The following is a 26,200-nucleotide window of genomic DNA, read 5'->3' as shown; positions in this document are numbered from 1 at the left end:
CGCCGTACACTGTGATGACGATTACATATTACGCCGCACACCGTGATGACAATTACACATTACACCGCACACCAAGATGCCCATTAGACCACACACTGTGATGGCAATTACACAATACTCCCCACATCGTAATGCCCATTACACATTATGCCCCATGTGCCGCTGCCGCACAACCGATGCTGTTTACTAATATGCCCCCACAGTGCCAGATATGCCCCCACAGCGCCACAAATATATACCCCACAGTGCCACATATATGCCCCCACAGTGCCACACATATGCCCCCACAGTGACACAAATATATGCCCCCACAGTGACACAAATATATGCCCCCACAGTCCCACAAATATATGCCCCCACAGTGCCACACATATGCCCCCAGTGCCACAAATATATGCCCCCACAGTGCCACAATTATGCCCCACAGTGCCACACATATGCCCCACAGTGCCACACATATGCCCCACAGTGCCACAGATATATGCCCCCAGTGCCACAGATATATGCCCCCAGTGCCACAGATATATGCCCCCAGTGCCACAGATATATGCCCCCCAGTGCCACAGATATATGCCCCCCAGTGTCACAAACATATGCCCCCAGTGCCACAGATATATGCCCCCAGTGCCACAGATATATGCCCCCAGTGCCACAGATATATGCCCCCAGTGCCACAGATATATGCCCCCAGTGCCACAGATATATGCCCCCCAGTGCCACAGATATATGCCCCCCAGTGTCACAAACATATGCCCCCAGTGCCACAGATATATGCCCCCAGTGCCACAGATATATGCCCACAGTGCCACAGATATATGCCCCCCAGTGCCACAGATATATGCCCCCCAGTGTCACAAACATATGCCCCCAGTGCCACAGATATATGCCCCCAGTGCCACAGATATATGCCCCCAGTGCCACAGATATATGCCCCCCAGTGCCACAGATATATGCCCCCCAGTGTCACAAACATATGCCCCCAGTAACAAACTTACTTGGAGAGGGGAGGGGAGCGCATCGTGCTTCTCTCCTATCCCGCGCCCGAGCTCCTATTGGCTGACAGCGGCAGCCCAGTGACGTGGGCGAGGGGACGGAGAAACGCACGATGCGTTCCCCTCCCCTCTCCAGCGTGGAGTCGGGCGGCCGGGGAGACAGCGGCAGCGGCTGCGGCTGCGGGCGGGGGGGTTAGACTGCCGGGCGCCCTGGCTGTTTCAGAGGCGGACAAGCCGTGCGGCGCCCCGGGCTGCTGCACGGCTTGTCCGCCTCTAGAAACGGCCCTGGCAGTCAGTCCTATGTCATGTGCAAATAACTGAATGTGAAATCATTGGAGGGTGCCTTTGTTGTACACCCATATATGTATGAATTGTCTAAAGGCGTAATCACAATTAAATGCATATTTTTGCAACATTCTATAGTGCCATTTAGCACCTTGTCTGGCTGTACTCACAGTTATTTAGCATCTTGTCTGACTGTACACACGTTATTCCTTCTTTCTCCATAACCAGCTGTCTTCAGAAATGGCTAGGGCTCAGTTTACTCAGCACCACCGTTCCAGTACGGCAGCATTGAAGAATTATGAGAAAAGGTGATTGAGAGACTGACTGTGTATGTACTAGAGATCTAGAATTCAGCAGCAATATGTTCACCTTTCAGTGCTAGGTTGTCTTCCATTAATGCATGGGTGTGGTATGACGCCCCCACAGTCAGTATACTAACATAAGAATCCTGACCGCCAGTATGCTAACAGGGGGCGAGCTTAAATAACAGTGGCGTAACAACAACATTTGCCTCCCCCCCCCCACTGGAAAATTTCGGGGCTCCCACTACCTAGTAAAGTAGAAAAATAACCCCACTCTATCCTGCCTTGCTTGCCGCCACCACCTTTGAGTCTGTGGCCAGGACCGCAGACCTACTTGTCTGCGTCCCAGCGCTCCTTCTGGCTCTTTATGCTAACAAAATATTATCTTCACAAAATGGCTGCCCCCAACAGCAGACCATTTTTAAGAATGCTAGAGGAGACAGTCGCCTCCTATAGCATCCTCAAATCTGTCTGCTGTAAGGGGGCAGACATTTTGTTAGCTTTCATTAGCAGCACTGCAGCAGGAGCCAGAAGGAGCGCTGGGACCGCAGACAAGTAGATCTGCCGGTCCCAGCAGCGGCAAGCGTAGGGTTTAGGCAGGGCCTGGCAGCAGCGCAGCGATAGACCCCACAGACCCCCGGCGCCCACATTTACCCAGCGCCTCCCTGCGACCGCGGGTTTTGTAGGGCTATTGTTACGCCACTGGTAAAGAAGCCCATTGCAGACTCTCTGCACGCTTCACAGGTTTTATTCTCCCTCCATGGGGGTTGTGGACCCCCACAAGGCAGAATAGCCTCAGTCTGTCAGGTTCCTGACTGTCGGGTTTTTCAACAGTCGGTATTCTAACGTCAATATACTGACTGTCGGGATCCTGACTGTCCGGCTGTCATTCGACACCCTAATGCAAAGTACAGTTCTCAACCAACAGCACTGCAAATATATGTTTATAGTGTGTGCAGTATGTCAAAAACGAAATGTTTATATATGGCTAATACATGTCGTTTAGGTATCACTGGTATACCCCACTGTATGTAGGTTCACAAATTAGGCAAATCAGGCCTCTTGATGACTCAAATTGTGCCCCCATTTTGGCCAGCCACCTACTTTTCAATGCCCTAATTCAGGCATGTCCAAACTATGGTCCTCCAGCTGTTATGAAACTGCACATTCCAGCATGCCTTGCCATACTTTTAGCAAAACTGTGGCAAGGCATGATGGGACTTGTAGTTTCACAAAAGCTGCAATGCCATAGTTTGGACATGCATGCCCTAATTGCACCATTGTATAGTGGGGAGGAGTCTTGATGACACAATCTCGCCATCAGGCCCACGTATCACCCACTTGGCCATACCATGCCCCCGTGCACTGTGCACCGTCCACCTGGCTGCCTCCTCCACAGTAGAGTCTATAGACCCTTGTAGGTCAGGGGTCTTTTATATCTAACTCAAAATTACAATCTCTTATCAAAAAACAGCTGTATTTAGGGATTACCACACATGAGATTATTGGCTTTATTTGGAAAGCAGTACAGCAGTAAATTACAGTCCTCATAGCATTCTTGTTGGACTATGATAATGCCAAATGTACCAAAAGGAAACATTTCTTAATGGTGTGACAATAAGATGAGAACCTTATAGAAGAAAAGTTATGCTTTTTCATAATTCAGCCCATTTATGTTTTTGAAAAAAGTGCCCTGTTTTACTTCAGTGCAGTTACTACCACCGCTAATCTGAGCGTCAGTACTTGCAGCTGGTCACTAGTCATGGCAGATTTAGGATTCATTTTAATTTCCAATGGTTTTGTGTACAGGTTGTTACGTCAATCTGGTCAAAATTGTTAGGTCGATTGTTAGGTCGATCTGGTCAAAATGTCGATATGGAAATGGTCAACATGAGTTTTTCACTTTTTGATATCTATGTCAACATAGGTCAACATGGACACCGTATAAGTGTACCGATGTGCTCGCCTTGCTTCGGGCACGGTGCATCACTGTGCTTATCACACTATGTTATTCTATCTATGTCTATTGGGATGGTAAAGTTTGAACAAGTTGGTTTTAAAAAAAAAATCACAAAAAACTCAAGTAAACCTTTTTCATCTCGACATTTGCTTGTGTCGATCATTTGACCATGTCGACCTAATGCCTAATGTCGAAGTTTTTCACGTGTCGAACTTTTGACTGTTGACCTAGACACCGTTGACCCACCGTTGAGTCACAGTTTTGACTAGTGCAAGGAAAGGTGAAGTAAAATCCGAGAGTACAACTAATAATAATACAAATAATAATAAAAACAATGAAGACATTTCTGCTAATAATGATGACTTAGAACCCTGAGGTATCCTGCAAAAGCAGATCATAGCTGCTCTTATTAATCATGCTGTGGCTTCCGCTCAGTGCGTACTGGCTGCATGACCTCCTCTTTATCCCCACTCAGGAGCAGTGGTGAATAGGCTCTCATGTATGACATTGATTTATAGCATAAACAGAAGAACAGAGTAAAATGTCCTCTGTTCTGCTGAGGCTGCCCTGAGGTTTTCTCTCCCTGTGAATTCATTCATACTGTACTCTCTTATCATACTAGCTTGTGTGTGTGGTCCCATTCTACAAGACATAACCATACATCACTGATTACATGCCTGTCATTATTACACTATTACGATAAGTCAACGCCGCCTCCCTACTAATCCTGGACACATGCTGTGATTTATTGAGGAAGATTTTTCCCTTTCTTGGTAATCACTGTATTAGTTGTGGTCAACTTCTGCACAAGAATTCTCATAATATCATTGGCACAATTGCAGTTATTATATGCCCTAAATCTACACTAAACCTACTGACTTCTGTGTTATTTTTGTCACAAGGTTGAAAACTTTACTTGAAATATTTTGGGGGCATTTTGTACACATAGTGGCTAGCTTCAGGTGTGTATGTATGGTCTCCTTGTGTTTATGTGGGTTTCCTAACTGTACTTAGTTTTCCTTCCACAATCGCCATTGATTATAATAGGAAAACACATGGATTATGTTATTTTACCCAGCAAATAGTTGCTGATAAAGCTTTCTTCTGTCTTGTGTCTGGTTGTCATGGGACTAAGTAAAAACCGGACCCCGGAACGCCGGACCGGCCATCAAACTCTGCATTCTGGAGCTTGTAGTGTCTGGTCTGGGGGGTGTCTTGGCTCGGGGGGAGGTGCCTGTGATAACTTTCACCACATGTGGAAAGAGAGATTACAGTCTCCTCGTGTGGTCCAGACCATTCCAGTTTTTGCTACATGTCCGCACCATACAGGGAGGCTTTATTCTCTCCCTCCTCCTGTCACATGCAGCCCCCCTGGACAGGACACCCCCTGGTCCGGTATTTTGGACATGCCAACCTCATTCAGATGTGTTATTAGTAATTATAAAGATGAAGAAATGGTGTGTCTGGAATTTGTTAATACTGCATTGTTTATGGGGAATAGATTTACATGTAATTTTTAAGATGTTTGACATACATAGCGAAAGGTCATATACTGTGTCCTAGCCCTATTCTTCTCAAGTGGTCCTCCAGACATTAAGGGGTATACCGTATTTACTAAACTGCAGGTTTGCAGAAATGGAGATGCTGCCCATAGCAACCAATCAGATTTACGCTATTATCTTCTTGATGGCGCTAGATCATAGAACCTGATTGGTCGCTATGAGCAACATCACAACTTTTGTAAATCCACACTTTTGTAAATACACCCATTATAGTCCAGTTTTAAGGATATCCATGACTGAGCACAGGTGACTTAATCAGTACCTCAGTCATTTTAATTTAAACATGTGTTCTCATGAATGTGTATCCTTAAAACCTGGACTGTAAAGCTGGGTACACACTGAGTGATACGTTTTTTAAAATCCATTGTGTACATTCAATATTGTTAACGATGGGCGCTCCTGTGGGTCGTTAATGATTTCCTCCGTCGTCTGTACATGCAGCTCAGTTTGGAATATATCGTCAATGACTCCATGTATGGGGCGAGGACAGGATGGCACCACTGAGCGATATCGTTTGTATCAATAGTGGCGTGTCTATAATGATTACGGTTTGTGTGGTGCCCCTGAGTCCTAGGGGGGACCACACTGTACCCATTTTTATGATACTTAAATTGTTGGAAGAATGGAGCAGCAGCCATTTTTCTGGCGATCTGTGCATGTGTAGTAGAGTGTGAGTGCTCTTGTGCTCCGACCCTGAAACACACTGCGCTGTTCTCAGCTAGGAGGGGGCCCGGCTGGAGGAGAGTGCACACGGCCTCCTCCTCTCTTAAAACGCCTCTGATTCCTCGTCTCCCCACCAATCTCACACCCCGGCAAAGAATAGAAATAAACACTGTTTATACACAGACAAAAAGCTCCATCAACGTGAATTTTGCAGTGTATGTAACAATTAACTGAATTATAGGGACCCATCAGCATCAGGGAATTACAAAGGTGTTTATTGGTTTTTAATGCACGTTTATAAACAAAACCCACAAAAAACATTATCCATTTTCCCAGTATAGGAGCCTCATTATGCACACTCAGTATGCTAACCAGCATACGTGGGAAGTGCTATCTCCCCTCTGCTGCACCTCTTCTTTGTCAGCTGTCCTGACCAGAAAGAAGCGCTGGGAGGGCTGGCATCAAGGAGGGAGACTTATGGTAGAGTGACACCGCTCTACACGCTGACTCGCATGCTAATAAGCCAAACAAACAGAGCAGAGCGTATCGAGCCACAGCCTTCCTGCTTCCTACTGGTCAGCGGGAGAGCTAACAAAGAGGCTGAGGGCCATGGAGGGAGATCGCATGGCCCTGTATGGTGAATTGGATGAGGAATAAAAAATTGATTTAAAAACATTTATTTAAATAAATTTAAAAAAGCCTCATAAACCTCTGGGTACATGTCCACTCTATGTACTAGACGAACACTTTTGGCAGAGGGAAAAGGACAATGGGAGGTACTGTATGTAAGAGCGTATTAAAGTTAGCACATAACTGCATCTGATCCTGTGTTTCTACAGGACAGCTCGTTAGTTAATTGTCACCTGTGATTCATTAGACCAATTGGAGAGTATGTTAAAAGCCAACTGGGCTGTGATTCGGGGCCCAGTGTTTTAAAGTGCACTGATAGGTAATTTCTGGAAATGTTCTTGCTTGTAGTATGAGGTTTGCTGTTTATATTATCTCCTGTTGCTGCTGGCTTCATGCATGTTGTAATGAAAGTATTACTTTAAATCTGTGTTTGTTTTGGGGTAATAAGTAACCCAATTGTAATGAAAAGAGCAGATTGTATGTAGCTGGCTTGTGTTAGATAGTGTGTTCCATTTGGATGTGCTACTAGAATGGGTTTCATCTACAGAGCTACATATACACCTTCTACCTGAGGAATAGGTCAGTAAACAGGAAGGTGATACCTACTGTAGGATGGCAGAAATGTGCATCAACACTGTTCTGTCAGCAAATAATGAACTCAAAAGTAGGATCGTTTCCTGCGGCCAACATATGTGCTTAAGGGCAAAATTGGGACTTATTAGCTAGAATGGACCTCACCTCAGCCATAGTCAGGGAATAGATAATGTCTCTCAAGTCTCTCTCTGCAGGTGTGATGCTTTTTGGAAGGTTTACAGTATATCGGTGAGCTGAGAAATGTGCACCTGGCATAGAATAGGGGACAGATGTATTAAGCCTGGCGAAGAGATAAAGTTGAGATAAAGTGGAAGGAGATAACGCACCAGCCAATCAGCTGTGTTTGAAATATGACAGTTAGGAGCTGATTGGCTGGTGTGTTATCTCCTCCCACTTTCTCAACTTTATCTCCAGTTTATCTCTTTGCCAGGCTTAATACATCTGCCCCAGTGAGTGACACATAAGCATTGTTATAGAGTTCTTGCTTTTGAGCTCAGCGCTGGGGAAATACTGACAATGGGAGCAGAACTTTAGTTGGGACCATCCACAAACAGCACATATCTGGATGATAAAATACTTATCAATTGCTTATTTAAAGTAGGAAGGAATTTGATACAAATGTATTGTAACAATAACAACAACACATTTCACGTTTTGAATACTTTATCAGCAAGTACATTGTACGAAGCAAGTGACTATACCCTGGGAATCAGGGCAGCACTTTCCCCTCACTCTCTAATGTATAAGTATATGTATATGTGGTTGGCGCTCAGCTCTAGTTTCCCAGGGCTAAAATTCAAAAGCTGTGGGGCGTATATTTGAAGCTGTTACATGGCTGAATGCTTTCATATTATTGTGAGTGAAATGTATTTTTCTAAGTGGGCCCGTACCTTTCGGTGACCCCCTATGATTTATTGACCTCACTGTCATCTTCTTTGAGTCCGCTCTGTCTGACTTCCAGTGTTTGATTTCCTCACAGTGACTAACAAGATCTCACAGATCTCTGTGCCTCTTCTTTGTTGGTCTTTTCATGTGAGGGGAGCGCCACACTCTTGGTGAAAAATGAAGAGTTTTGTTAGTGCAGAAAGGGAGTACTTTGCATGGTCAGGCTGGCTGGAATGTGTGACTGATCTGCTGATTCTCTCCTGCGCCACCATTCTTGTGCCTGCCATGGGAATGCAGCAAATGGTGCTTACCATCCCTCCCCTCATTGGGCACATGGCTTCCCTGACGGTTTGCCAGAATCTTCCTGTTAGTGACATTTACATGTGCCCCTATTTTCTGCAGTAGTGTCATTAGCAAGGTGGCAGATACAGGACATCAGGACAATTCCAAGCATTGCAGAAGGTTTTGCACATGACAGGCAGTAACACAGGTGTCCTGTAAAGGGAAGCGCTAGTGCATGTCTATTCTCCATATTGAGCGATCCATAGTTACAAATACATAATTGCAGGCTGCAATATACAGTGGAGGACATGGACATTCACTCGGGGTCACTGCAATGTTCACCTTGAATGCAGTATGCTCTGATTGGTAGATGAACAAATTGAATGTATGAACGTTGCCGCATAAGGAGGAGCTTTAACCCCAGAAGCTTATTACATTAGACTGGCAGGAGCCTTAAATCATATTTTATTCTATTGGGCATTGTACTGTCTCAGGGGGTTATTGTGGTCCCATAGGTCCCCCGTGAGTTCGCAGAGGGGGCCGATGTTTTGCTAATGCACATGCGCAGTTCTGCCAGGTGTGAGCGGACACGGGGGAACTGCTAGTTCGCTGTCCTGTTCTCACCCACCAGTGCGGGCGTGGGCAGGCGATGACGGGATGCACCCATGGTAATGTGATGTTCCCGTGAAACCGCTGGACATTCCCATGGAAGTTAGGCAGTGACGCGGCTGCCGGGGTCGGGCAACTGACATCAACGGATGTTAGCTGACCATCTTGTTCCCGTACAGGGAACACGCACTTAGTTTTGCGTGTACATTCCAAATCGTTTGATGGTCACCGACCATTGAATGATTTGGCCCACGTACACAAGGCTGCGAATGGATGTTTATGCAAAAATCAATTTGCAGCCGTGCGGTGGACTTGGCGAGTGAGGGGGGTCGGGCGGCTGTAAAATTTGCAGCGCTGCACATGGACTAGAATAAGGTCCTTAGTCTCTGTGGCTTCGGTTTGCCTCCATTCTGCTGCTCAAATTACAAAACTGCTCCTGTCGCATGCAATCCCTACAGTTTCTGTACAATTCCAGTGGTTGTGGATCTGCACACACAATATCTGTACTGCACGTGTGTACATATCTGTCTGCGATTACAGTCACCGTGCACACAAAGCTGCAGCATGATTGATATGCTGTGGTCATTTGGGGGCAAGTAAAGTTTATCAACAGCCTTTATTGCAGAAAAAGAGGGTGTGATGGCTATCGGTATGTTAACCATCAATGGTGACCATTGATGGTTCCATTGGCAGTTAACCATGATGAAAGATGAAGCACGCAATGATTACTTCTCTATTACTCACTGGGTGACTGTCCAATTAGAGGTGGATGTGGGCCAGTGGTGAATTATTGATGGGGCCAGTGGTTGTGTCCTTGATCATAGCTTCACTGGTCACTATGTGAAAACTCCCGATATTCTGAGTACCCTGAGTGTTACCCAGATAACTGAGGTTCACTCCAATGCTGCATATTCGGAAGCAGCAGCTTATCACAGAAGCTGGCAGAAGACATCCTGAGAACAGGAATTACTGGGTCACCTTGCTGGGTGCCGGACAAACCTTCTGGGCGCATCATCATAAAATATTTTTTTTCTGGCATTACATGTTCCCTGCTCCTCATAAATGACGTGCAAAGTGTAATTTGCTTTATTTTGACATACAAGAAATGGATTGGAAAAACGATAGCACATTTCCCATGTGACGGTAGTGACATTACAAGTAGACTTTTTGCAGGGTGCTGAGTGTATATCAATGAATGCACAGTAATGTTAATGTCAGAGCCATCAGTATTTAAATTATTAAAAAAAGGCTGATTACTTACACCGCATCCAAAGGAGAATTGTAATCATGGTGTGTGCATGCATGAGCTTTCTCGCAGAGATAGGAAGACACCAAATGGTTGACATGCAATTGGTCAACATGGGAAAGGTTGACATGAGAATGGTCAACAGGGTCGACATGAGTTTTCCACTTTTTTTGGTGCCAATGTTGACACCTGTCAACATGGACCGACAATTAGTGTACCGTTTACCCTCGCTTTGTTCGCCATGCTTTAAACCTGGGGCCTTGCTTTGCTCAGTACACTATGCCGTTATCAGGTGTAGTTCATGTGGATGGTATAAAAAGTAAAAAAAAAAGTGAAAAACTCATGTTAACCATTTTTGGTGTCGACCTATTGACTGCCTGTATTGACACTGTAGATCTATCAATCGGAACCAATACAACTAGTTGGGTTTAAAATGTGGGTTAAAACCGGTAGTGTGCCTGTGTGTGGAAATGATTTGTGTGGGGTCACCAGCATACATACTCCATACATACATACATACATACATACATACATGAGTTCACCAGCATACATACTCCATACATACATGAGATCACCAGCATACATACTCCATACATACATACATACATGAGATCACCTGCATACATACTCCATACATACATACATACATGAGTTCACCAGCATACATACTCCATACATACATGAGATCACCAGCATACATACTCCATACATACATACATACATACATACATACATGAGATCACCTGCATACATATTCCATACATACATGAGATCACCAGCATACATACTTCATACATACATACATGAGATCACCAGCATACATACTCAATACATACATGAGATCACCAGCATACATACTCCATACATACATGAGATCAACAGCATACATACTCCATACAAACATGAGATCACCAGCATACATGCTCCATACATACATGAGATCACCAGCATACATGCTCCATACATACATGAGATTGCTGACTATTTCAATGGCCAAATACTGTACAAATCCATGGCGCCAAAGGCTGATGTACAGGAATTGTTTAAAGCCTATATTGTCAATCCTCCCCAACCAAAGAGATTTACACCTGGCAAGTGCACTGCACATCTCAGGTCCAACACACTGCTGAGGAGGGGGCAGTGGTGGTGTCCTTGGATGCTGCCATGGCCTTTGACTTAGTAGGGAGAGAGCATTTTTGGGAGGTGTTTTGTTGTTTTGGTTTTACCCACAATTTCCTGTGCTTGGTTTTACCTCTGAATACCTCCCTTAGGTTGGGTTTCAATGAAGGCTTTTACATCAGAATTGTTGGCCAGGCTCCAACGCATACACTGCTGCTAAACAATGTGAAAGCCATTAGAGGAGCGGACTTGCATGCATTTTGGATTCAGGCCCATAATGTGCATTCAGATGAGTTATTAGTGCTGTATCTGTAGAACAAGTTGGTATGTACCAAGAGTAAACTTTATAAGAATTCTCTTTAATTGAGACACTGATGGAACACTTCAATATGTTGAGACAAATAGCTTCCCAAGTTTCCTCTCCCAGAGACATACCCAGATCCCATTCCCAGGAAAGTTCCTGGTCCGCTAGGGCAAGGTGATCCTGAGACAGGACAAAATGGTAGATGTGGGAGATACTGCTGTATCTGTTGACCGGAGAATACAGGGGTGTTCCATCGCATTGGGAGTGCGTAGAATTTGTAGAGATTGGTAAAAGCAGGACTGCGGTAGGGAGTGTCTCACACAGTTCAGAGAAAGATGGAAGAGCTGACCATCAAGGAAGTGGCGAAAGCAGGTAATGCCAGCCACCGACCAGGTGGAAGCCACGTGAGGTGAGTTGCCAGGTGGTAAAGAGGAATGATGCGCGTCCTTTTCAGTTTAATCACATCACATGGCAGTACAATAAGGCCGGTATGTACTCGATAGGTGGCAGGGAGTATTGCATCATGGGTTTAATGCTTAGTACATCTCTTTCATTATCTGTTAACATTCACATCTACTTTGTAGAAAATATGTAGGTGTAAGTATACTAAGATTTGAGTTCTATTGACTATAAGATGTTGGTCATAGCAACCAATCAGATTCTATCTATTATCTTCTAGAAGGTGCTAGACTCTGATTGGTTGCCATCTTCAATAGAATTCCCGTCTTAGTAAATTTACCCCGTACTGAACAAATGATAAAGTATCAGATTCAGCCACCATGACCACTGCACCAAGGTCACTTTATAGAGTGCTCTATTCGAGCTGTAAATTAGCACTATCCTTCTTCTGCAGCACATATATTGACTACTTCAATGTGTATTTCTCTTCAATACATTATTCTTCATAGTCATCATTATTACATTTGTTTGTTTTCTACATCAAGGAGGATTCACTTGTTTTAAACCCTTTCCCAGTTACTCGGCTTTTAAATATTTATTAGAGATTCTGTATGATATTCATGCAAAACCTATGAAGAGCACTGTTCATTGCCTAATTTACCTGTAATGTGCTCCCCACCACTCTCTGCCCTGTCCTTAATCGTCCCATCATGTGCAATCCTTTTTTTAATTTGAGATTAAACATTTATGACCTATGTTAGATAGCTAATTAGGTAATAATAGGACAATTGTCATACCGAGCTGCTACATTAATTGTCTCTTTATTTTTGTAATGAAGTGCTGCCTGGATTTCTGTTCATCTTAGGCTATGTTCTAGTATCATACAAAACTATACTCTTCATCTAATGTTAATTTTTTTTTTAACACATACTATAGCATCGAGGGTAGAGGTGATTATTTAATCGAGTGTGATATAATAATATTACCATCTCCTCCATACTTGGGATGGTGGACTGTGGGGTGGCTGCTGGCGGTTGCTGCTGCTGTGCGGGTGGGCTGGTGGCTCCATAGGAATGGGTGCATGTGTTAAAGCTATCAATGCATTAGGACAGATACATTGATTAGGAACTCTATTAAAATAATCAAAACACTACAATGTAATTATGGTTTTAATTTTATTTTTCAGGGGACCTTTTAATACAATATAAAAGCTATTATTTAAATATCAATGTGTTTGTGACATGTATGACAACATGCTATGTAATGGTTGCAGGTCTTAATGTCACACTGCTGGGAATGGTATTAATATTATGTGACATTATAGTTATTTTACTGTGGACTACCTGGTTATTATACAGTGGTTCGACCACTAATGGTTGACAGTGACTAGGTCAATACTTACATACCCTAGGCCGACATTGACAGAAGGTCAACACAAGTAAAAGATCGACATTGACAAGGTTGACACAAGTTTTTCACTGGGTTTTTGGTTAATATTTTGACATGGACATGGTATAAGTGTACCGCTATTATAATATAACCCTATGCCCACTTGGATGGTAAAGTATGAACCAAGTCGGTCTAAGCAAAAAAGCATGAAAAACTCATGCCGACCATGTCAATGTTTACCTTTTATTTGTGTTGACCTAGGGCAGGGGTAGCCAACTCCAGTCCTCGAGAGCTACCAACAGTTCACATTTTCCAGCTCACCTCGCAGGTGCACAGGTGCACTCATTACTGATTTTAAAAGATCCACAGGTGGAGCTAATTATTTCACTTGTGATTCTGTGAGGAGACCTGGAAAACGGTAACTGTTGGTAGCTCTCGAGGACTGGAGTTGGCTACTCCTGACCTACTGTAGGGTATGTTGACCATTTATATGTGTCAACCTAGTCAGGGTCGACACTGACGCCCCAGGGACCGGATACCGGCCTCTGACCCATACAGGTGTGTTTAATGTGTGTGTATTTGTGTCTTGTAATAACCAGATTTGCGGGAGCCATTCCCCTTGGTGCAGCAGCTGAGGGATAATTAAACATTGCTGTTTTATGGGTACTTGTGTAGTTTCACGGCGCCAGCATGGCACCGTGCTACTTCTGGTTTCTACGCTCGGCAAACTATCTAAAATAAACTAACTTAACTCTATGCCAACATGGATAGTTCATACCCCCACTATCCATGTTGGCATGGAGTTGATTTTAGATAGCGTGGCGAGCGTAGCGAGCCACCGAGCCCGCAAGGGGACTCAGACGCACCGTGCCATGCTGGCGCCGTGAAACTACACAAGTACCATTTTATGTTTTGTAGTACATGTACCTGCATCATAAAGGAGAATAAACGTTATGTCCATTAGGTGCTAATGTTCTCGCTTACACACATAATGGCCTGATTGTGCTTGGCTTGGTAAGCAGTGACACTATGACAACACCATGCTGGATAAGCAGAGACAGTACCAGGCTACCGCTTGATGAATACAGTCTCACCTGCAGAATCATGGGCAGACTTACCTCTGGAATCGGGTGAATAAAAACAGAAAAGCCCAAAAGACGTCACTTCTTTTACTATCAAAAATCTGTCAAGACCTGGTGGACCCCCGTCAGAAGGGGAAGCGCAATAGAAACCCATAGGCTTCCATTGTACAATGCCGATCTGAAGATTGTGTTGCCCAGCGCATGCAAGCACCATAATCTATCGCATTGCTGGAGGCTGGAATTTACACTTTGCTGTCCATGGAGAGTCATGCTGGAACTTTTAGTGCCACAACATTTGGTATCCATGATTTGCTTAAGCCTGCTTATTGTCAACATTGCTTACCTGTAAAGCCTATTCTGTCTCCATCTGCTTATCAATGACTCTCATCTTTCCCAGTGCTGCATCTCTCCTGTGGGACACCTTATCTCACCCTGCGTTCACCAAAGCCCATCACTGTCTCTCCACATCTACGCTAGATGCCCTAAAAAATCTTTGGGACAATTCGGTTCCATGCGATGCCAATGATCTTCCATCAGAACACTGGGAACTGCAGCATTACGTGACTGCAACATCATTTATTTCACCTGCTTCCATAGGGATGCACTGGATAATGATCATTGTTGATCTGACTTCATTCTGACTACACATCATGGCTTTACATCATTGGCATATGTATAATGGGAGGACACCTTGTTCCCAGGGACCTGTGCATGCCCAATAGACTCTGGTGCAAAGGCCAGAGCTGTCTTGCAATTGACCAGCAGAGAGAGGAGGGGACCGGCAATGATCCTTTACATGTGATCCCTCCCCTCATAATCTGCCACGTTACTAAGAATTGAATAAAAACTGGGTACACATTAGATGATATGTGTACCCAGCGAAGCTGTGCGCAGCAGGACCAGGTGGAAGTGCTGACATAGGCAAGTGCATACACACTCGCCAATGCCTGCTGTGACCAGCAAAAGCGGGGGAGGAGGGAGCGCAGCATGGCTTTTGATGTCCTTTGTTGGACTTGGAGGATGTCGCTGGCAACACCGCACATCAACGTCATAGTGCGTCTACTCTAGATGATATACATGAAAATGTAATTATGACTGCCCCTTATCGTCTACAATATCGCCTAAGTCTATTGGCTCTTTTAACCCTTGTCATCTGTTTTTTCAGTGAAAGTTGTTCTGTGTATGCAGAGGTGTAACTAGACATTCGTAGACCCCATAGCAAAAAGTTTGTATGGGCCCCCAATTTAGCAACTGTTAATAAATGAATATAGCACATATACCTTAGACCATGGGTCCTCAAACTGCGGCCCTCCAGATGTGGTGAAAATACAAATCCCAGCATGCCTTGCCACAGTTTTCCTATAAAGGAGAGTTAAAACTGTGGCAAGGCATGCTGGGAATTGTAGTTTACAACATCCGGAGGGCCGCAGTTTGAGGACCCATGCCTTAGACCATGGGTCTTCAAACTGTGGCCCTCCAGATGTTGTGGAACTACATGTCCCAGCATGCCCTGACAGTTTTGGCATGCTCTTATAGGAAAAAATGTGGCGATGCATGTTGGAACATGTAGTTTCACAACATCTGGAGGTCCGCAGTTTGAAGACCCATGCCTTAAACTGTAAAGATGGGCCCCCTTCAGCTCTGGGCCCCATAGCAGTTGCACCCCCTTGCACCTTTGTGTGTATCTTCCCAGTTGTACAGAGCTGGGGAATATGTTTGACAGTTAATAAATAAATGATGACGATAATAATAATAATTAAGAGTAAATATCCTTCCCATGCAAAGCATGCCAAACCTACTGATTATGAGGATATTGTTGGCTGTGTGCTTGTTTGACTGATCTCTGCTTTATATAATCTTTCTTACATAGCAATCACAGCAAGGTATTCAATCACTATAACTGATCTGGCCTACAGCAGTCATAAGCTTAAAAGGATTCTTATGGAAATGGCCTAGCAACTAGTAATGAAGTGTCTGTTCATTTACATATAATCACCCAGAGTCCTTGGATGGAAGTCTGCTGTTAGCTTCCGAATTGTCATGACTGACAGAGCTGTCTGGCACATTGTAGATGTATCTTATATTCCAGATGTTTCATTTTTCTTTGCTTTGCAATATTGCCTATCTTCCTTACTAATGCATGATAAAAACCGCTCTGCAATGGTAGCAGCAATGCAAAAGGGTTCTGCAATTTCATATCTTTCTGTATAACCAGCCAGGTAATAGGGAAGCAATTTGGTCACATTTCAGATCCACACACACATACAGTACATAGCCCAATCTGTGCAGAAACTAAGGTTGTCCATTGTCGTCTTTTATCGATTGCTTTAAACTTTCATTTAGAAACCATTGATTAAAGATTAAGCCATTGATAGGTTAAAGTTGTGCACACGCACACATGCACACACACATGCACGCACGCACAGCGTGGCCAATATTAGCAATGAAAAGCTGCCACCAATACTATTAGTATCAGACCATTGTTGCTAGCTGATCAATGATTGATGGGTAACCCTTTCAGAAACTGTACCCCAATTTAATGAGTACAGGCCACAGAAGTATCAGTGAATCGCTGGCAGTGCCGATACTGTGCACATATGTATCCTGGGCGACCATCACTGACACACATGATGTCACATAACAAGTCTGGGTACAGGAACACGCATCATGCTTCTTGCTGAATCCCTGCACCCAGAACGGAAGTACTTGTTGCACGTCCCTCACTTTGGCCCAGATTGCTGGGCCCCACAGCAACATTTGTGTAAGGACCTAGAGTACTGCTGACCATCATCATTGTATATTTGCTGCAAAATGTATTTTCTTCTCACTCAGTACATGATAAATGTGATGCCTATGCAATAAATTCCAAATGCAATTTGACCTTGTGTGAATTCATCCCTAAGCGTTTAAGTATGTTTTGAGTATATTAAATGTTATTTTCTAGTTAACACCAGACTGTCTGCATCTTGTATGCACTACCTATATTTTTTGGTTGCGCTGTTTCCATACTATTATGGACACCAGGTACTCTTATTAAACAAGTGTGATTTACTAAAGGTCGATTACTAGCAAAAATTCTTACCCTAATGGGCCCTCCACACATAGCGACGTGTGTAGGGAGAGCGTTCTGAGCGATGCTGCTTCGCTCAGAATGCACATTTATAGCGATTTTCAGGCATTTTCTTAGTGAATTCGTGAAATAATGTAAAATTGCTCAGAAAATGCCTGAATATCGCTCCGTTTGTAGCGCCCATAAGTCACTCACTAGCAGCAGAAGCATGATGTGGATGAGTGCACACCAGAACAGATAAGAATACCCTGTGTGACCATGTGGTTCTGTCTCTCCCTCCTGTCAGGGGTCCTCACAAGGGGGAAATGAGAGTCATCAGTAGGAACTCCTTAGTAGCTATAGCAAATCTCTGTTATTAACGCAAATCATTGTCCTTGTGAAGAAGCTCCTTAGTGTCACCCCTGACAAAATCTGAGATATATGACTGAAACCTGAGGCTTCTGCAGGATGTGGAATGGTAGGCAACTATGACCCATTTCCTTTAGATGATGCATTTTCTGCAATTGGCATCATCTTGGCACCACCCAATGATTAGCATCACCCTATGCCCTGGCTCTGGCCACTTGCATTGCCCCTCCGAGAGTTCCCAGCATACTGTATAATTAAAGTCAGCAAGTGTGTCTTAGGTATGTATATGCACATAATTTTGATTTTTCATGCATGTGTCTTTCCCTGCTTACATTTGTGACGCAAATGTAGTTGAAACAAAAAATGACTCCTGTAAAATGGGATGTATAAGAAGCTGTATGACTCATGTATTATGTGGGAATGGTAACATGGCCAGGGCAAATGACACTTCTAGCTTACCCTTCTGCTGGAGGTGTGGCTATGTAACTCAGTCAGTTCATATGCATTATGCACACGATAGGGGGGTGGAGCCAAGATGATACCGACTCCTACACAGACCCGGTCCTGTGTAACCACCCTCCCCTCTCCCTGTGTCGATGACCTCATGGCTTGCAATAGTCTTTCTTTATTTACTTACACAAATCATTAAGTTTTAACTATTTCAAATGCATCTGACGCCAGTAAGCTACAGACAGATCATGTGACTGCGGCTTTCCTCCTGTGTTGTTACCTAGCAGCCTGCAGCAGCTTTGAAGTGTGCTGGATGATAGCTCACATGGAGACATCTTTTGGACATTTTTTTCACTGTGCTTAGGGGCTGATTCATACCAGCTCGTAGCGGACCAAATTCGGCCCCATCCCCGATGGTCATGGTTTGCGCATGCACAAATATTCGCAAGTGAAAACCACGGGAGGGAATGACTTTGACAAGTTTGACACTCGCCGGGGCGGAAAGGGGGCGGGCATACGGCGGAAGTAGGGGAACTCCCAGCATTTTATGGGCATGCCCATAAAAATGCGGGGCGTACCCCTGCATACCCAGGCGTGTCAATGCCTCCTTGGTGTGGACGGCTGATGTCACCAATTCAGTGGAGAGTGGGTCAGTCCAGGCTGACTTTTCTTAGGGAAGGCAGGAGAAATCATCCGATGGTGAGCGGCCATCATATGATTTCTCCTCCTTGTGGCCACATGCAGGGGGATTTGTTAGCGTACGCATCCCCTCGCATGCTAGTGTGGGGATTCGATCAACGAGGGGGGGGGGATGAGCATTTAGTGGGGAAGTTTTTACCTGCTCACTAGGCTTTGAAGATATGCAGCTAAGCCGTTGGTACCCAAACTGTGCGCCTAGGCTCCCTGGGGTGCCTCGGGACACTTGCAGGGGTGCCTCAGGTTGGTCGTCCAGGACCAAATCAAATTATTTATGATCAATTATTTCTGGACAAAACCAGTGCTGGTGGCTGCCAATCATAAAATGTGTACAATCAGAACCAAATCCTGCCCTTTACCACATAACTGAACACACAATCTACTTAATTTGATATATATTTTCGGTACTTGTTTCCTATCTGGGCGCCCACTAAGTTAATTGCGCACCATGCTATTCTCCGTAGAGAAATCGGATCGCATCGCATCGTACACATACACGATATTGAACGATGCGATGCGATCCGATTCGATTTCCCATAGGAAACAATGTTAAATGGCTCAATTTAGCCAAATTATCATAGGAACAATAGTAAATGGGCCAAAAACACCCCTGAACATTGAAATGTCCCCCCCAAAAGTAGTTGACGCCACCCCGCCATCAACGTGAACCCGAAGCGTGGCGAGCGCAGCGAGCCCGCGAGGGGCGGCGGTACGCGTCCTCCGACCTTTTCATGCCCTACTATCCACGTCGGCGTGGAGTGAGAATAGAATAGTGTGGCGAGCGCAGCGAGCCACCGAGCCCGAAGCGTGGCGAGCGCAGCCGGATACCTTCACAGGTAAACGCGTCCCTTCGCGGGCTTTCCAGGTGTCCGCGTCGCCCGCAAGGGGACGCGTATAACTGTGAAGGTATCCGCGTCCCCTCGCGGGGCTCGCTGCGCTCGCCACGCTTCGGGCTCGGTGGCTCGCTGCGCTCGCCACACTATTCTATTCTCACTCCACGCCGACGTGGATAGTAGGGCATGAAAAGGTCGGAGGACGCGTACCGCCGCCCCTCGCGGGCTCGCTGCGCTCGCCACGCTTCGGGTTCACGTTGATGGCGGGGTGGCGTAAACTACTTTTGGGGGGACATTTCAATGTTCAGGGGTGTTTTTGGGCCATTTACTATTGTTCCTATGAGAATTTGGCTAAATTGAGCCATTTCACATTGTTTCCTATGGGAAATCGAATCGGATCGCATCGCATCGTTCAATATCGTGTATGTGTACGATGCGATGCGATCCGATTTCATTACGGTGCCGTACGTAGAAAACCTGGGCGCCCAGATAGGAAACAAGTACCATATTTTCTGGGGCCTAGGGGTGCCGTTGAAAAATTCTGATACTCTAGGGTGCCGTGATTAGAAAAAGATTGGGAATCCCTGAGTTAAGCGTACATATCTGAATCAGGCTCTAGTGGGCAGATTTATTAAGCTTGGAGAAGAGATAAACTGGAGATAAAGCGGAGAAAAGGTAAAAGGAGATAAAGCACCAGCCAATCAACTCCCAACTGTCTTTTTCAAACACAGCTGATTGGCTGGTGCTTTATCTCCTTTTACCTTTTCTCCGCTTTATCTCCAATCAGCTGTGTTTGAAAAAGACAGTTGGGAGTTGATTGGCTGATGCGTTATCTCCTTTTACCTTTTCTCCGCTTTATCTCCAGTTTATCTCTTCTCCAAGCTTAATAAATCTGCCCCTCAATACTCTGTCCATAGACAAGAGTCGTTCCTCATGTGTATCCGGCAGCAGCCAGCTATGCCTTTCATAAATCCCCCTTTTATGTATAAACACAATGCTGTACATCACAATGTGCTGGTGACTGTCCGCTGTGTATCACATGCCGCGCACTATCGGGAGCTGGCATTGGGAAACTGCAGCCGCCTCTTCTGGAATAGAAAATATTTTACTTGTCAACAAAAGCGTTTTTATGGATATATGAAGCATTTGACTTCCATGTGACACGATGTACAACATAAATGTCTGCTTCTGCTATGTGTGAATGTAATAATGAGGTCAATTCTCATTCAGCCTAGAGCTGTTCATCTTCCCAGTATTGCTGCCTTACAGCCATTGTGGCTGCTTTAAGCATAACGTTTTCTAATGTCATTAGTGGTGAAATGTGTAAAACGCTATTGATTTTCCACTATTCATTATTGCGAGAGGAAAGTTCTACAGCCAATTGTGCCAGGATTATAGTTAATAACAGCACCGTAACTTCAGATTAATTGTTGATGTGCATTTTAGGGCAAAGTAATCCTAATACTTTATTTTAAGCCCAAGCAAGACGTGTGTGTATGAGTATGACTGATGCTGCAGTAATGCTATAACTCCTAGCTGGTTTAGCCATTGATCTCGGAGATCCCAGTTATTCATCGCCTCTTCTGCGTGAGTTGTATCATATTAAGCTGAGCCTATATAATGAGCAACAGGAATATATGGATGTGACCTATTCATCGAGAAGTATATAAGTACATTTGTAGAACGGGAACAGATTATGCATAAACACCTGTGCCATCATCATTGTTCCGGGCAACAGTTAATTGAGTCCACCTTAGTACTAGTGCAGTTATAATCAATTCTCAATTCAAGTTTACAACAGCTTGACGATGATATAACAGTCAAAGTCAGTCGCAGAAAGTATTAATGAAGACCAATCTGCTAAAATGTAATTAGCAATTAATTTAAGCAGGAATTACAATGGTATATATAGTTAAACCTCAGGCTTTAACGCCTGTGATAGCCTTGTTAATGCCTTTAAAGAAACTTGTTAATGGTCATTAATATGGTGTATACATGGGCTTCAGATAAATTTTGGCTAAATGATTTGGCTTAGTCAAAATCAAGATGTAGCCCCTGGAGATAGCCGGCTGCCACCCCCAGCCTCAGCCCGTGTGAACAGCCGGATTCACTGTGCGGCATGCAGTCAAAATTAACTTGCATGTACAGTCTATTTGTCCGGGCATCAGTAACACCCGCTGTGTACACATGGGGCTAACCTTCTAGGCGATTTTGACTATCTAGTCAAAATTGCCTGTATGAATTGCCTAACACGATTCATGCATTAACAGGTTGTGGCACCTGCAGGGCCTGATTAAGGGTCCCAACTGCCCTAGGCTAAGTTACATCCCCCCCGCCATACAGTAATTATAATTTTTTCTATGTTCTCGTTGCCTGGGGTTACTTGTTCATTGCCTGGGATTGCATGCTAATTGCCAGGGTGTTTCTTGCTCGTTGTCAGAGGGTTACATGCTCGTTGCCAGGGGGGGTTACATGCTTGTTGACAGGGGAGGCATATGCTTGTTGCTAGGGGGGGGGGGGGGGTCACATGCTCGTTACTGATCAGAGCACACCAGCACTCCAAGAATCTGCACTTCCGGATAGCGCATGGAGTCTGCAGAGACCAATAATCCTTGGGGTAATGGTAGCCTCTCCTGCTTCAGTTATATTCACATTAGGGCAGATTGAAGATTTAACTTTTCACACGAAATCCCCCTGCATGGGTGTGATTGCAATATGCTAGAAGCAACAACCACCACCACCACCACCACCACCACAGAATAACGTGAACTGAAGGCTTTATTGCACACACACACACACACACCCCCGTCACCCCTGCAAACACATGCCCCCCCACACCCTGCCAAAGGCATCCCTGTGAAGGAATGCAAACAGATGTGTACGTGTACCGTAAAAATGCGCGGTCTATCGATGTTTGAATGGACAGCAAATTCGCGTTTGTGAGTAACACTGTCTTCCTCAGAGCATCGATAGTGGTACTGCACATAATGGTGACAGAAGGATCTTGAGCCTGTGATACTTATGCCACTCTGTCTCCAAGCCAACCCTAAAGCGCTGCTGCAATAATCCTTTATGTGTGTTGTTGGCAATAAGGGAGACATGAGAAACTTTGGGTAAGTTCGGGACAACTAGGTGGTATCTTCCCCTTTCCATCTGTGACTTTGTGTAGAGCCAGGATGTGGAGAGGGGCCACAAAATCTGATTAGCACATCACTGATTAATGGTCACATGAGAGGGGGAAGTTTCGTGGCATTCCAGTATGCAATCACAGACTTCGAACTGGACCCCAGATTGTCGACATTCACAATGCTGCCTTGTCAGAATGTTGACAGACAGAGTGTTGACACACCATGTTGGTTAGGCAGCCATTAGAGTTAGGTTAGGCTGCAGGTAAGGTCAGGTTTTGATTAAAAGTGTATGGGAAATCAGATTGTCGATATACTGACTGACAATATATGCATCGCTGTACCTTTATCCAGTCTTTTAGATCCCTTACCCAATATTCTTAGTTACAGTATAACCTAATTTCTCCTAACAGAAGGTGACTGAGAATGCAGAGTTCCCGTCAGCCTTCCAGGGCTCAATTCCTGAATACAAAGCCAGTTTATTCCAATGTAAGATCACGTCATCCTGTTACACCAGTTTAGGCAAAATATAAAATAAGGCCGTTATCTATATATGATTAATAGTATCTGGTTATTATGTCATTATACCTGAAAGACAATAAGCGATAGGCTACTACTGGTATATTTAAACTATATATTTTGTTAAGGTTTTTTTTTCTAAATGCCCCAATAAAATAAATCCAATCAGGAGTATTGCAGATCTTGATCTCTGAAGAACCTGATTTATTTTGCAAGGTTCTGTTGGGTTTGTAGTGTCCTGCTTATCATGTGGTTCTGTAGATAAAGATGGACTCTGTGACTGCTGAGTCCTGTAACTGCTGTTTTGCTGTGTCGGTGGATAAGGACACGGAGCTATACACCTTGCATTATTTAGTAACATGACCTTCTTGCTGCTCTCGTTTGTATGCAGTGTTATTCTCTTTATCAGCGCCCCATCAGTCCTGATGAATGACGACAGGGAAGGTCATCAGTGATCTCAGCTGGTATAAGATGCGACACATTCAGGTTATGATATGTAGAAAGGTGTCAATAATCCTGAACATCTTAATGCACTGCATATACTTATTCCAACACTCCCATAGGACTCAGAGCTCATTAGAACCGCTAGTAACATATAAATAGTGATTTTATGTTAACATACATGAATGCAGAGGGGGCAATAAACAGTCCTCCAACTGCCTTGGAACTACACATCCCAGAATGCCTTGCCTCAGTTTGCTATCAGGGCATGCTACAACCACTTATTGCCTATCACTAATAAGTATTCATATCACAGTAGTAGCATGTACCATTTAGCATAAGACATAACGGAGACAAACAAGGGAGTAGACAGACATGGAAGAGAACCCTGCCCATTAGTGCTTGCATTCTAGAGCGATGGGGTGCTGGGGTAGAAGCAGTGATAAGGGAGGAGAAGTGAGCAAGAGGAGAAGTGGCCCATGGGAACTAATCAGCTGCTCTGTATGATTTAATATTATGCAAATTATAAATGTCACTTCTGCTGATTGGTTGCCATGGGCCACTGCTCCTCTGGCTTACTTCTCCTCCCTTATCACTTCTTCATACTTGTCCCCTCTGAGACAATACGGGCTAAAGGAACATTATGCTCAGAAGTCAGGTGGCTAGCAAAGTACGTGATGGCTATATAGAATATAATTTTTTGCAATCAGTGATGTGCACAAAAGTATATACAAAGTTCTGGGTCCGAAACCTATGGGAGTTGCAGTTGAAATAGGGGTTGGGGGGTGGTTTGCAAACCAGATAGGAGACAAGAACGCTACATTGCTGCCTATTTGTAGCTAGCTGTCTGGACCGCACCACCAAAACCTCAGTAGGTTTCTAACTGAAGCCAACACCTCTGCGCTGCCCTTTGATTGCCACTATAGTTGCAAACACTGGCCACTGCTTTGCAGCTGCAGACATCGTTCTGGACTGAGTGTGCATGTGGAAATTTAGTTTGACATTTTGCACTAGTAAAAGTTTTCGACAGAGCGCTGCCTTTATCCACAAAATCTTTGGAGGAGATCGCATCCAACACAAAGTAAATCAATGGAGAAAATTAGGATAAGAAACATATAAGACACCATACACAGGTGAAAAGTATTAGTTTTCAGTGACCTAATACAATCTACTACGATGTATGAAAAGTCAAGCTTCAAACTGAAGCATTAGGGGACGACGTCTAGCATCACCGGAAGATGGCGGTTAGCCTATTCTAGCCTATGGGCAAGTCTAACACAGAGTTTTGGGAGAGTGATCCAGAGGTCACATGTGTGCAGTATGCACCAAGGACCCAAACCCTGAAGCACAGTAAATATATATTTACTGCTCTGCTTCCAGCTCTTCAATGGGGCGGGCTCTTATTGGAGGTGATGAATTATTTTCTCATAAATTGGCAATGTGAATATAAGCTATCACATCCGCATTAAAATAAGAATGGTAATACATTGGACCAATAGCAAGAGTCTGGATGTGATTGTTGTGCACAATTTGGATGTGGTAATCAACCAATACTGTATTTATGGATTTTATTTTGTATTACCTGTACTGCAAGTAGGTAATCCCAGTGCAGCAAGGAATCACAATTACTCCGAATGTTTTGCCTGTGGTGTGTCATCATCTAACCTGTAAAAAAAATAAAAATATTTTTTTTGTTTGTCTACAGATTCTTCGAATTTGCACAAGATACACCCCAGAGCAGGACACTATGACATTCTCAGATGGCCTTACACTCAACCGGACTCAGATGCACAATGCTGGGTTTGGTCCACTCACTGACCTCGTGTTCACATTTGCCAACCAGCTCCTGCCCTTGGAAATGGATGACACGGAAACTGGCCTCCTCAGTGCCATCTGCCTAATCTGTGAAGGTGTGTTTCTTGTTTGCACGTCCTGATTCTATGCACTTACAATGGGTCTGTGTGCTTAGATTACTTTTATTGAACTGGAAAGAAACGCCTTGTGTAACATTTATAAATTGATAACTACCATGGCAGAAAACTACAGACAGAAAGATAATGATGTTTGATTATTTATAGAAGCCATTATAGATGCCAACAATGGGCACCTTACTTTTTTTTTACTTACCATGCCAGAATCTGAATACACCAAATGTGTGCACTTTATCCTGCCCAGAAGTATATAATGTAGGCCTCTGCACTCTGGGCTGTGTCAGGGATTGCTGTAATGCAGTCTATAGTGTCAGTGGCTGTGATAACCTGCAGCTCCTGTACCATGAACTTTATCCTGCCCAGGAGTATAATACGTTACTTTAGGCTGCCACACTCTGGGCTGTGTCGGGGATGGCTGTAATGCAGTCTATAGTGTCAGTGGCTGTGTTAATCTGCAGCTCCTGTACCAGGCACTTTTATTCTT

At 44.4% G+C, this 26,200-nt stretch overlaps 1 protein-coding gene across 11 annotated transcripts in view; it reads left to right on the top strand.

The window, feature by feature from the left end:
* Positions 1-26,200, top strand: part of RARB (retinoic acid receptor beta) — a 750,738-nt gene that overhangs the window by 713,941 nt on the left and 10,597 nt on the right. For all 11 annotated transcript variants that reach the window (XM_083188725.1, XM_083188722.1, XM_083188726.1 and 8 more), the window contains one exon: positions 25,491-25,695. In XM_083188725.1, coding sequence (XP_083044851.1) covers positions 25,491-25,695 — 205 coding nt within the window. The remainder of the gene's footprint in view (positions 1-25,490; positions 25,696-26,200) is intronic.

Source organism: Crinia signifera, chromosome 5 (assembly GCF_055691185.1).
Source record: "Crinia signifera chromosome 5, ASM5569118v1, whole genome shotgun sequence".
Classification (NCBI taxonomy): Eukaryota; Metazoa; Chordata; class Amphibia; order Anura; family Myobatrachidae; genus Crinia; species Crinia signifera.
This window is presented reverse-complemented; position numbering and strand designations above follow the sequence as displayed.